The 13,330-nt window shown below is 37.4% G+C and overlaps 1 protein-coding gene across 5 annotated transcripts in view; it reads right to left on the bottom strand.

Moving 5' to 3' along the window:
• KIF13A (kinesin family member 13A) overlaps positions 1–13,330 on the bottom strand; it is a 203,793-nt gene that overhangs the window by 35,444 nt on the left and 155,019 nt on the right. For 3 of the 5 annotated variants that reach the window (XM_073331923.2, XM_073331925.2, XM_073331926.2), the window contains exons 19-28: positions 9,594–9,734; positions 7,755–7,904; positions 6,973–7,137; positions 6,085–6,258; positions 5,373–5,524; positions 5,104–5,236; positions 4,861–5,007; positions 3,931–3,969; positions 1,767–1,866; positions 1,257–1,383 (exon numbers count right to left, since the gene is read on the bottom strand). In XM_073331923.2, the coding sequence (XP_073188024.1) occupies positions 1,257–1,383; positions 1,767–1,866; positions 3,931–3,969; positions 4,861–5,007; positions 5,104–5,236; positions 5,373–5,524; positions 6,085–6,258; positions 6,973–7,137; positions 7,755–7,904; positions 9,594–9,734 (1,328 nt within the window). The remainder of the gene's footprint in view (positions 1–1,256; positions 1,384–1,766; positions 1,867–3,930; positions 3,970–4,860; positions 5,008–5,103; positions 5,237–5,372; positions 5,525–6,084; positions 6,259–6,972; positions 7,138–7,754; positions 7,905–9,593; positions 9,735–13,330) is intronic. The other 2 variants (XM_073331924.2, XM_073331929.2) reach the window with 1 other exon arrangement.

The raw sequence follows: 13,330 nt of genomic DNA, 5'->3' as shown, positions 1-13,330 counted from the left end.
ATTCCTGTATATATGACTATATATATAGCTTAAATAAAAACATTCACCATGGTGACGTGGCACATTTCAATTGTTATGGGAACCTCATCTTTAAATGACTTGTTCTCTGCATACACATTTTCAGCCTTGTTCTGGGCATACACATTGTCGTTGAATTGATATAGTTTTTTCCCCACATAGAATTAACTCATCCCTTTTTTTTTTAGGTCCAATCATAGTACCTTAAAATAAAACACTATTTGTTTATTTCAATTGTCTCATACACATAGGTGAACAGACCTTCAAGTAAGTGTGTGTGTAACTAATCACTGAAATTAAATGCCATAGCATTTATATCAATGTGTATATTTTTGGCTAATTGGTACACAATATCTAAATTGAGAAGGAAAAGTCACAGAAGCCTAGAAATCAGAGATAGGAAAAAATCTACTAGATCATCTAATCCATTCTCCTGCTAATGAAAGACTGCCTAAGTAGCACTGTACGCTATTTTCAGTCAAATAGAACAACCATTTCTTAGCCAAGTTTTTTCCAACTTAAGAAGTGTGGACTACATATAAGCCAGGTTTGATTTTGATTTTGGTTTTTTTTCCCCTTAAAGACAGTTTTAACTATCAGAGTACAAATAAAGGCCTCTGAAACTTGTGTGTGTGTGTTTGAGTGGGGAACAAACACAAACAATTGGTCCAAACATTTAAAAAAGGCAAAGTGGAATTTTAAACAGTTTTCTATAATTTGTCTTTGAGCCAACAAAATGTACATATGAAAGATTTCAACCTACAGGTAGTCTTCAGGATTATAACCACCTGAAAACAAGAGCTTAGATTTAACGTGACTGCTCAAATTGTAACTACAGGATTGTTACCTCAGAGTTTCTGTATAACAATTTAACTAGGCAACTTTTCTTTCAGATTCTGAATATATTGTGCATGCTACAACTTAGCTCAATTAAATTTTGCCAAACAGTTCTTTGCTCTTGGAGGAGGAAGTTCAGATACAGTTCCTTTTGTATCCAAAGCAAAGCATCAAACAGGAAATTTAGTGAGGAATAGTTTATATTCATATTAGGATATTACAGACTGTGGGCCTGATTCGCCACTGTTCTTCCAGCTTTACACCAATTAATGCTAGTGTAACACTGAAATACAAACAGTGGTGAATCAGACCCTCAAATGTCATCACTTAATAATTTGCTATGCACACATACAAAAAACTGATGTTGGGGTTTTGTCTTCTTGAACTCTATTTACACATACCAATCTGCAGGAGCACCTGGGATGCCACTGCCTGGGGCTGGGACAAGCACTGCATTCCTCTCTTCTGTTAGTCCCATCCACTGTTCTAGTAGCCGTGCTTCCCGTTCTATTTCATCCTCTGTTTTCTCTACAGTGAAAGAGACAATATATTAGATGTATGATTTTAGATGTATCTTAGATGTACATTTGTAGTTCACATTTCCCTATAACAAAGTTACAGTTTATCACTAGATTATAAATCACACTATGCAGATTTGTGACACTGAAATCTGAACTACTGTATAATTTCCACTTTACTAGAAAAAGTTCCTCTATAGGTTAATGTGACATTTTTTTAAAAAAAGCTACTATTTGTATTCTAAACAACATGCTAAGCACTGTCCACAGATATATTGAAGCCAAGTTTGTCCCCAAAAGCTCACAATTCTAAGTTTCACGTCAAGTACAACTATGTCTGTTTGGAAAGGGGGATAAAGTACAAAGAGATTTTAAGCTTCAAGTGATACAAACCTTGCTTATTGCTGATTTTTTTAATCTGTTCATCTAAGTACTCCCTGCGTTTTATGAGCGCATCAGACCACCTTTCTCGCACACAGTTTAAATCTTCTTCCTAATGTGAGGAGAGAAAATATTTTCCTGATCATACAATATTGATCTTTACAAAGGACATACAACTGTATGTGATAATTTGTGATCAGAAATGCTATTGAACAGTTTTGCATGATTAATATGCAGGAAGCTTTCATTTATATCATGCACATGATTAAGCACCATCCAGAAATTAAAGGTCAGTATCTTTCAAGTTTCAAATTACAAAAGGAAAAACATGAAAAGTTGAAACTATACCAGCTGCTGTATAATTTTTATGCTATCAACATTTCTAAGATGTTCATATTCAGAATCTGTGATTTACAGGTAAGTATTAAGACCAGGCATGTGGCATCCAAACTGTTTAATAGCAGTGGAATGGGGAAAAATAGGTATTATACATTGGCCAGGTGTTTTCCTGGTGACTGCAGACAGGTCAGTGTACCCTTAAACCTGCACAAAATTCTGTTCTAGCTGCCATCAGTGCAATAAAAAATTCCCCATGCAAACAAAATCTATCATGCATTCATGCTTTATGACATCACAGGAAAACTTGGACTATTCTTCTCTGTGATTCAAGGTGTCAGGAAGCGCACAAACAGCCCGCAGAAAGTTAGTACCTAAACTGACATTTTGAAGACAACTGCAGAACATACTATGCTATATTAAGGGATGTCAACACCCATGCCTGAATAAGGTTTTGCTTCTTCCAAGTGCCAAAATCAAATATAAGTCTTACAACTAGGAAGATATCAGGAATATGATTTCCATTTTTAGCATTTGTTCTTATTCTTTTTAAATGCTACCTTTTGGTGATACATATTTTTAGCTTTCCAGATTTTAACATCTCTAAAGCTACTCAGAATACAAAATGCAGACTGGTTTCAGAGTAACAGCCATGTTAGTCTATATTTGCAAAAAGAAAAGGAGTACTTGTGGCACCTTAGAGACTAACCAATTTATTTGAGCATAAGCTTTCGTGAGCTACAGCTCACTTCATCGGATGCATACTGTGGAAAGTGTAGAAGATCTTTTTATACACACAAAGCATGAAAAAATACCTCCCCCCACCCCACTCTCCTGCTGGTAATAGCTTATCTAAAGCGATCACTCTCCTTACAATGTGTATGATAATCACGTTGGGCCATTTCCAGCACAAATCCAGGGTTTAACAAGAACGTCTGAGGGAGGGGGTAGGAAAAAACAAGGGGAAATAGGTTACCTTGCTTGGTAACCTATTTCCCCTTGTTTTTTCCTACCCCCTCCCTCAGACGTTCTTGTTAAACCCTGGATTTGTGCTGGAAATGGCCCACCTTGATTATCATACACATTGTAAGGAGAGTGGTCACTTTAGATAAGCTATTACCAGCAGGAGAGTGGGGTGGGGGGAGGTATTTTTTCATGCTTTGTGTGTATAAAAAGATCTTCTACACTTTCCACAGTATGCATCCGATGAAGTGAGCTGTAGCTCACGAAAGCTTATGCTCAAATAAATTGGTTAGTCTCTAAGGTGCCACAAGTACTCCTTTTCTTTTTGAAAATGTAGACTAACATTTTTATTTTTTTAGATAAGCAAAAACGAAACTTCAATAGCCTAAAAAACAAAATTTCTAATTAAAATATTTAATTTCACAGCACTTCCACTCTGCCTCTCTACTAGCATTTTCAAACAGTAAGACACTTTCTAAAGACAAGGAATTTGCTTTTTAAAGAACAACCTACGATGTAAATTCTGGATAGTAAATGTTAATGAAGGTTGCATGTTTTTATTGTAAGAAACTGTATTTTCATTCTAATATTAAAGTTGCTAAGCTTATTTATTTTTTAAAGTAACAGGAAGTTAGAAGATCTGATTGTTGGAAATACTAAAGAAAGAAGAAATGAAGTGTAAGATTATAAAGTAAATTATAATATAATATATACTGAAATGGCAATGTTTTTATAGCCCAGGCAATATTTTAAATGCAGAGAATGTATTTTTAAAGCTGCATTTGCTTGCTCCAATACTCTTATCCACATAAAAGTTGCTGGCTATTAGCATTAGCTGTGCCCCATGCCACAGGATATACAGCAACAGCAGCAATACCTGATAACTATCCATATCACCACCATCAACATCATCTCTCTGGTAGGAGAAAATAAATTTTGTAAAACACAAAGAACACGCATTTTTTTTTGACAAAACAGCACACCAAAAAAACCACATACCAATAAAACCCCAAACATTTCCATCACACACAAACTGGTACAAAAGCAAAACATTTATGAAATTTAATCACTGGAGTCATACAATTAGTGGATTTCCTTGCATTTTTGTTTGGTTATATGATATTGGTTAATAAAATAAAAGTACTGGTCTCAATTTTCTTACTTGATCTTAGTATCTCACCTGTGATATGAGTATTGTTGTTAGTGTACCTGATAATTTTTTTTTCAAATGTATTTTGCTTCTTATACATACTGCACAAGTTTTTAAACAGACAAGATGCTATCAAATTTCTAAAGAGAACAGGTAACACTAGACAATAGGCAGGAATTAAGGAATCAGATCAACATTATTATGGTAGAGGTAGGAACCCCTGAAAATAATGGATTGTACAAAGTATTGACAAGCCCTTAGATATAACATTATGACTGAGCACTTCTATTATATATGCAACTGTAAACAGGCAAGGGAAAGTTAGGTGGCTCTACAGTGAACTGATATGTACATTAAATGCGTGTATATACACACATAGGTAATGTGTATTTCTGCACCCAAATCTGCTCTCAATGACATTAGTAGGGGTTCTGCCACTGGCTTCAACAGGAAAAACTTGGGCCTATAAGCACATATTACACACATATGTGCCTGGCATCTGTTAAAGTGAGCAAAAGTAACAGAATAATGTATGGATATGATTACATTAAAATACTCTGGCCTCCATTTTGATTTTATAACTTGAACTATTTTAAGAAGGTTCTCAAACAGCAAAGCAAATAATTATTAACTCAGTGCATTAACCAGTTGCCCTACCTGGTAGCTGTCCAACCCCCTCTGTAGTTTGGTTGATCTGGCAGTCACACAGCCTATAGAGACAGAAAGAATGGCTTCCACCATGAGGGGAAGTGTTCCCGAATGCTGTACAGGCTTCACTGTCACCTGAACTCTTCGCGAATGACCCTGAATAAGTGACCAGAAGAACCAGAGAGAAATTAAGAACGACATTTTAAGAATACTCTTAAAGCAGGTTAACAGGGCAGGAAAAGGACTCAGTACCTGCCTAAGTTGGAAAATCCCACCAGTGTTTACATCCTTTGCCTGATGGAGTTCAACTGCTGTATATTCCCCCATCTCATTTAGTTCTTGTATGGAAATCCACATTTCTATTCTGCGAGTTACTTCACTCCACCTAGAGAGAGACACCCCAAACAAGCAACGTTTGTAAGTCAGATCAGTAAGAGTACAAAGTTTCTCTAACACTGCAAGTATCTCACCCTAATTTCTTTGGAAAGCTGATGGAATCATTCCTTGTAGCTTATTCATACCTATCTCTCAGTGTCCTAGTTTTAGCATGAAGAGAATCAACCTCCCAAACGGAGCTGCCATTGCCAGTACATCTGTGACCCCACACCTCAATAGCAAGAGCTCCTTCTGAAATGAACTCCAGAAATTCCTCTGTGACATTTACCACATAGTCCTGGAAACAGAGAAGGGAACTATATTAAAATAATAAATCAAATCTCTTCATTTTGTTTGCAACAGGGGGCAGAGCAAATGTGGTCTTTGCTTGCATGGTAGAGGTAAGAATTTGGATAAGAAGCCTTAGATTCACAGGCAGGGCCTTGATGACAGAGAAGACTTGAAACAAATCTCAAGAATCCATATAGGTGTGTTTCTAACATTTCAACCACACTCTAAATAGCCTTATGTTTATGCTCTCTAAATTACTGATATCATTAAAACTTCAATTAATACATAGCAAAATCTCATTATAAGTGTTGGTGTTTCCTTACAAGTTTAAAGACAAACTGTTTTGAACATACAACTAAATTATAACAAGCTATGACTATTATATGACTACAGCATATTATAAATTTGAGTTTCTCCCCCAAAACGCAGTTTCCTAGGGATTATGATACAGGACATTTAGTTGCATTTTCTCCCCAAAAGTTTACATGCCATTTAGAGTCATGCTCTGAATAGTTCATCTTAAACATATTGCCCTCCTGATATGCTGTTTTAAAATAAAATCATTACCTTACAGTGAGAGAAGGTCACTGTAAACTGAACTTCCTTGCTCTGAGGTGATGGCACATCAGGATCGACCACTGGGGCTGCTACAGTTGACTCACCCTGATCCCAGAATGCGTATTGACAGAAGACAAAGTTAGATAGATTCAGTGGTAGTCCAGTTGCTTCTTTTATTTTTACCTGAGTGAGATAAATACACACTTAAAGTAATGTGATTATTTCCTCTTACAGATTGTTTAAAAACTAAAGCATGTAAGTGACAATTCACGTTCAGGACCAATTTTTCAAAAGAGACCTCAAACACTTTCTAAACATGCATCTATTCTGGAAGCCTGCAGTTTTGCATATGCAAAAACTCAGATGCATGTGTCTGCAGAGTGTTTAAGTATTTAACTTGCAGACCTAGATCTACGTTTTTGATCGTGTAAAATGCTAGGCTCCCAAAATTGAATATGTAAGTTTACATTTTAAAACTATATATACACACAATTATTTTTTGAAGGGATTGAACTGATGGCAGCTGAGATTGAAATAGTCTCTAACCACAGAGCATAAACAGCCACGAAAACTTCTCTACTTGACATATCAACCCTGAAATGCAAGGATCACCTCTTCTGTGACTGCCATCTCTTGGGATGTCAGTATTTGTGGTGTGGACCTGTGTCCACTAGAAACTGAATTTAAACCACTCAATTCACAATCATTCAATGGTAATCAGTTTTGATCACTACTAATCTGGACTACATCTGAATCAGAGTGGAAGAGATGAGTCTCTTTCCTATTAACAACATCTTAAACAATCAAGTCCTGCAAAATTTAATATTTAGATTGGATTGTAACAATACATTTGTTTTTTAAAAAAATGTCTCAACTAACAGATTGTCTCCTACTTACCCTGCAGGTGAGCTTTTTTGCTCTGTGAATAATTTCTCCATTGCTGTCCATGATTTCCAGGCTTCCGCTCTCACTGGAGTTCTCAGAAGAGTCATCCCCTTCTGGTACACGTTCTGGAACAACACCAGTGACTCGCATCACTTCAACATGCAGCCGTCCTGCAACCTGAAGCACAAATACTAAGTACTTATGTTCAAAGAACATTAGAACATTGTATAATATCTAACTTCAAAGGGGAGAGCAGGGAGCAGGCAACAAGCAGTGGAACTGAAATGAAATAGAACAGAAGGGAAATAATACCACAAGGAAAAATAAAAGGAAGAGAATATGGAGGAAATGAATGCAAGATACATTTATCCCACTATTCAACTTTTCAATTCACACACGACAGTAAAAGTACTTAGGGACATTACTGTAGTGGATTTGTGGCTGAATTTTAATTGGGGTTAAAGAAATTTTGTAAAGAGCTGAGGGGGCCTTAATCTCTGACCTTTTATTACTTGTCTGCCAAATTACCATCACAAAATGCATTTTACGTTTTTAGTCGAACAAATTTTCTTAGCCATAAAATGAATAGTTTTTTGCTGATTGCATATTTAAAGGTACAAAAAAGACTCAATATTATAAAAATTAAAAAAAATTCAACATTTAGGTTAGTCAAAATTTTAGTGCGAGGTATCTACCTATAAAACAGATTACAAACCCAGAACTAATTTCACTCCCTCTTTCCACTTGCAATACATTATACATTACCAATATATTAAGATTCTATTTAGCCTTACCTCCCCCTGCTGGCTGATGATTGGCACCGCATATTGAAGTTTAACATCATAGAAAAGGCACTCCAAAAAGACATTTGCTACTCCAATTAAGATATGGTTCTCTTGTGCTTCATAGAAAGGGTCACCTTTTTTACCAATGGGCTTCCTTATCTGTTTTGTTTTTTTTAAAAAGGTACATTAATTACTTTTTAAAAGTTGTAAACTTAGTGGATCAAAATGCGCAAAAACCCAAACCAAACAAACCGATATTCTTTATTCTGTGACCTTTACCCTTAGTCACCCCACCCCACTCCACTGATGTTTCTCTCTCAGTCATCACACCACACCTACATTTAGATGTGAAGCTCACCACAAAATTCAAATAAGATCTTTGGGATGGGGATCGTTAAATAATTTAGTTTCACTCATAAAAATAATAAAATATATGACCTACATTTTGAAAGAGCTTCAGCAAAATTCAGACCCTGTTCTAAGTCAGTGCAATTCCAAGAACTTCAAGGAGTTGCACCTCCTTATATCTCATCTGAAACTGGTCTTTAAAAAGAAAGAATCAAATTATTTTCCCAATACCCAGTTAGATATATGGACTGGATTCTGAGGAACACTGCAAGAGCAAGAGGCGCTAAGAGAGCACTCAAGGAGGAATCTCCCCCAGGTCTGGAGCTGCTTCCATACTGCTACATGGCTGAAATAATCTCCTTTCACTCCTTTCACTGAAACATGGGGTGTTTGTTTTAAATACAAACACCCCATGCATGGCAGCAGATCATCTGGCTCCGCCTCAAAGTATCTAGCTAGGAATCCCCACAGAGATGTATACTGCTCTGTGGATGCATGAGAACCCCGTATCCTGCTCCTCCTCTTTGCCTGCCTCTTCCTCTCCTTTTCCAAACCCAAACATTTGAACCACAGTAGTACTATTACAGCATATAGGGCACTACATACTTCCAGGAAAGATCATTCATGCCCAAGAAAAAAGACTAGTACAACCAAGAGATGTACTTTTAATACTTAAGGATGTACATTTTAGCACTCCTGTGCTCAATGAAATCAACGGCCCATTGACTTCAATGCGTGCAGGATCAGACCCACAATACAAACATGATTTGAAAGAAGGTATTTCTTCTCATCCTGTCCAAAGAAGAAATAATGCACACAGAAGCCAAGTGATTGCTCAAACTGTTATGAGAATAATGCTCCACGTAGACTGTGAGAGTCAGAATAATTTGTGCTCCCCATATCAGCCATGTAATAACATGCTGCTGATGTATTCCTACCTGGCAATTTAATGGGCACACTCTTGAACAACCAAATCCTATTTCATTCTCTTGCAAGGTATAATGAGGCAAGGACTAATATGATTACATATAGGCATGATATTTATATATAAGCATTATGAATATTTTTACACTTATGGCCAACTTGATATTTTAATTCTAACCAAATACCAACTCTACTTAGGGCTTTGAAGTTAACATGTACAAAAAATACACAAGGGAAAGAGTAGCGAATTTTAAGTTCTAGGACCAAATTCTGTTCTCAAATACTTGTGCGAATTCCACTGGCGTCATGTTAATTGGAATTATGTCAATAAAAGTGTAATGTGCGTATATGAGGGCAGAATGAGGAGCCTATTTTTTATTATGCATTGTAATGTACATTCTGCATTTCAGTATTGTTCACAATTCCACCAACAACTCATGCAGAAAATTCTTCTTCACCAAAGTACAGTATTTGTACATACCGGTTTATGTACACATATTTACATTCTTTGTACTGAACCTGTAAAGATATAGACATATACATACATTTTGACATTTTTAAATGTATTTTAAATACCTCAGGAACTTTCTCCTTCCATTCTTGATATAGGTCTCTCATGTCAATCAATTTGTTCTCCAGTTTCTCAATAGTCCACACTTGAGTACCTTTTCCTTTTCTTCTTACTTGAATAGCTGGCTCACTTACTATTGCCCCCCTCTGAGTCAGAGAATAATAATTATTGACTGCACAGAAATTTGTACTTCAAAATATTTAAACTCCTCACTCAAATTATATTCTCAAAGAGTTCTAAAATATAGAGTACATGGCTCCCTTTTATATTCTGCCCTCTAACTCGGCATGTAGTGCTGTGAAGATCCAGTGGCTATTTCCCTTTGTCTTTCTCAAATAACTTATTTTTTATGTACGTGTGTTAAATAAAAATGATCTCTCATAAATTCAAGTGATAATGACAGCAGTAGATTTTACTATATATCTCAAATGTCAATAAGCCTCTTAAAAGACTAAATAGGTTATTTTAAGTTTTGTAAAGACAGTATCACATAGGCTCAAAAAAGTGTTGTTGTTTTTTTTAAAACTTCCCAATTTGAATTTAAAAAGCAAGGAACTCTACTTAGGCAGCACAGCAAGAAAACAGAACAAGTGTCATCAGCTCCCATGCTGTGCATGCATGGATGGAAGGATACTGGTAAAAGAAAGTTATAGGAGCTATAATTAATGTTGCTCTGTTATTTTTAAAACTATTTACTCTCCACATATTAAGCAGTAAATGTCCATGCTCCACCTACTATTAACTTTAAATGACTAAGTTTTGGACCTAAACATGATAATGACTTCCTTTTAAAATGAAAGTGTGCTCACCGCAATTGAATGTGATGACTCTGCCTGGGCAGCACGGAAAAAGAGGACAGCGCTCCTTTATGGGTCCTACCTGCATCTGGGTTACGAGGGAGGGGCCAGGGCAACGGACCTACCAGAGCCACGCTGGGGGGACCAGGAAGTGGCCAGAGCAGATAGTGGTACTGACTCGCCATGTGTACTGGAGGAAGGGGAGGGTACCTGTACTCAAGAATTCCAGAAAGAACTCACTCTCTCTCTCCCAATCACAATATCAGCAGTACCCACGTTCTCTCCCATGGGGTTGTAGTAGGACTAGGTTTTGTGATCTCCTGTGGGCTTGCACTAGTTGTGTTTTTTTTTTTGCAGCTGGGACGGAGTTTTTCCCTCACCCCCAGATTGGCTGAGGTGGGGTGTTTTTTTGCCTTCCCCACAGCAAGTAAGGGACCCAGTGAGGTAGGAAAGGATGATAGGTCAAGATTAGGTCTGTAAAGCAATTAAAAAAATTAATCACGATTAATCACACTGTTAAACAATAATAGAATACCATTTATTTGAATATTTTTGGATGTTTTCTACATTTTCATATATACTGATTTCAACTAAACCACAGAATAAAGTGTACAGTGTTCATTTTATATTTATTTTTTATTACAAGTACTTGCACTGTAACAAAACTATAGAAACAGTTTTTTTTCAATTCACCTAATACAAGCATTGTAGTGAAATCTCTATCATGAAAGTTGAACTTACAAATATTTGAATTATGTACAAAAAACCTGCATTCAAAAATAAGACAATGTAAAATTTTAAAGCCTGCACGTCCACTCAGTCCTACTTGTTCAGCTAATCGCTTAGACAAACAAGCTTGCTTATATTTGCAGGAAATTATGGTGCCCGCTTCTTGTTTACAATGTCACCTGAAAATGAGAACAGGCATTCTCATGACACGGTTGTAACTGGCGTTGCAAGATATTTATATGCCAGATGTGCTAAAGATTCATATGTCCCTTCATGCTTCAACCACCATTCCACGGGACATAAGTCCATGCTGATGACGGGTTCTGCTCGATAACCATACAAAGCAGTGCGGACCAATAAATATTTATTTTCATTATCTGAGTCAGATGCCACCAGCAGAAGGTTGATTTTATTTTTTGGTGGTTTGGGTTCTGTAGTTTCCACATCAGAATGTTGCTCTTTTAAGACTTCTGAAAGCATACTTCACACCTCGTCCTTCTCAGATTTTGGAAGGCATTACAGATGTACAGTGCTGTGAGTTAAACCCGCTTTCGTACAGCTGAGTAGGGAAAGAGCTGCAGTCTGTCCACACTGACAGCTGCCAGCGCACTGTCGGGGCCACATTTGCAGCTGCATTGGGAGCGGTGCATTATGGGCAGCTATCCCAGCATTCAAGTGGCTGCAACGTGCTTTTCAAATGGGGGTGGGGTGGGGTGTGACAGGCAGTGTGGGGAGAGAGAGTGGGTTTTTGGGGGGCTGAGAGTGTGTCAGCATGCTGTCTTGTAAGTACAGACCCCCCTCCCTCTCACTCACTGAAAGCAAACTGCAGCTGTTTCTTTTTTAATCATAGGCGAGAAAAGCAGCCGCTCACCGAAATGGACCCCAACCCCCTTCCCACCCCCACGTCGCCTCTCTTTACAAGCAAACATTAGGTGTCAGCACTCCAAACAGAGCCCCCCTGCCTACCTCTCACTCATTCAAAGCAAACAGTAGCTGTGTTTGTTTTTTTGATAAGCAGCCCCCCAAACGGCGCTTTGAAATGACACTTTCTCGGCCGGAGTTCACAACAAAACAAGAGAGGACGCTTCAGTTAAAAGGATTATGGGGAGTTTCCGGAGGTCAATCAATCAGTGTGTAATAACATTACTCCCTGTTTACACTGGAGCGTCTCAGCCAATGTGCAACAGCTGTTAATCCTCTTGGGGAGGTGGAGTACCAGCAGCGCTGTAGCTGTGGAGACACAGTGCTGTACGTGCCTTGCCGGTGTGGACGGGGAGTGAGGTACAACGCTCTGGGCGGCTTTATTGCGCTGTAACTCACAAGTGTAGCCAAGGCCTCAGATTCTTAAACCTTGGGTCGAGTGCTGTAGCTATCTTTAGAAATCTCACATTGGTACCTTCTTTGTGTTTTGTGAAATCTGCAGTGAAAGTGTTCTTAAAATGAACATGTACTGGATTGTCACCCGAGACTGCCATAATATCAAATATATGGCAGAATGTGGGTAAAACAGAGCAGGGGACATACAGTTCTCCCCCAAGGAGTTCAATCTCAAATTTATTTTATGCATTATTTTTTTAACGAGCATCATCATCATGGAAGCATGTCCTCTGGAATGGTGATTGAAGCATGAAGGGGCATATGAATGTTTAACATATCTGGCATGTAAATACCTTGCAATGTCGGCTATAAAAGTTGCATGCAAATGCCTGTTCTTATTTACAATGTCAACAGAAAGTGAGAAGTGGGAAGCATTATCTCTTGTAAAGGTAAAGAAGGGAGTTGGACTAGATGACCTCTTGAGGTCCCTTCCAACCCTGATATTCTATGATTGGCTGAACAAGAAGTAGGACTGAGTGGACTTGTAGGTTCTGAAGTTTTACATTGTTTTTTTGGGTTTTTTTTGAGTGCAGTTATGTAATAAAAAATGCTACATTTGTAAGTTGCATTTTCACGATAAAAATATTGCACTACAGTACTTGTATGAGGTGAATTGAAAAATACTATTTCAACACTGAATACAAGATATATATGAAAATGTAGAAAAACATCCAAAATATTTAATAAATTTCAATTGGTATTCTATTGTTTAACAGTATGATTAAAACTGAGATTAATCACGATTAATTTTTTTGAGTTAATACCGTGACTTAACTGAGATTAATCGACAGCACTAGTCAAAATGTTGAAACTCAGTAGCTAGCAGGTACTTGTTGTAC

This window comes from Lepidochelys kempii, chromosome 2 (assembly GCF_965140285.1).
Source record: "Lepidochelys kempii isolate rLepKem1 chromosome 2, rLepKem1.hap1, whole genome shotgun sequence".
Taxonomy (NCBI): Eukaryota; Metazoa; Chordata; order Testudines; family Cheloniidae; genus Lepidochelys; species Lepidochelys kempii.
The sequence above is the reverse complement of the archived record's forward strand: the minus strand, read 5'-3'. Positions and strand labels throughout refer to the sequence as shown.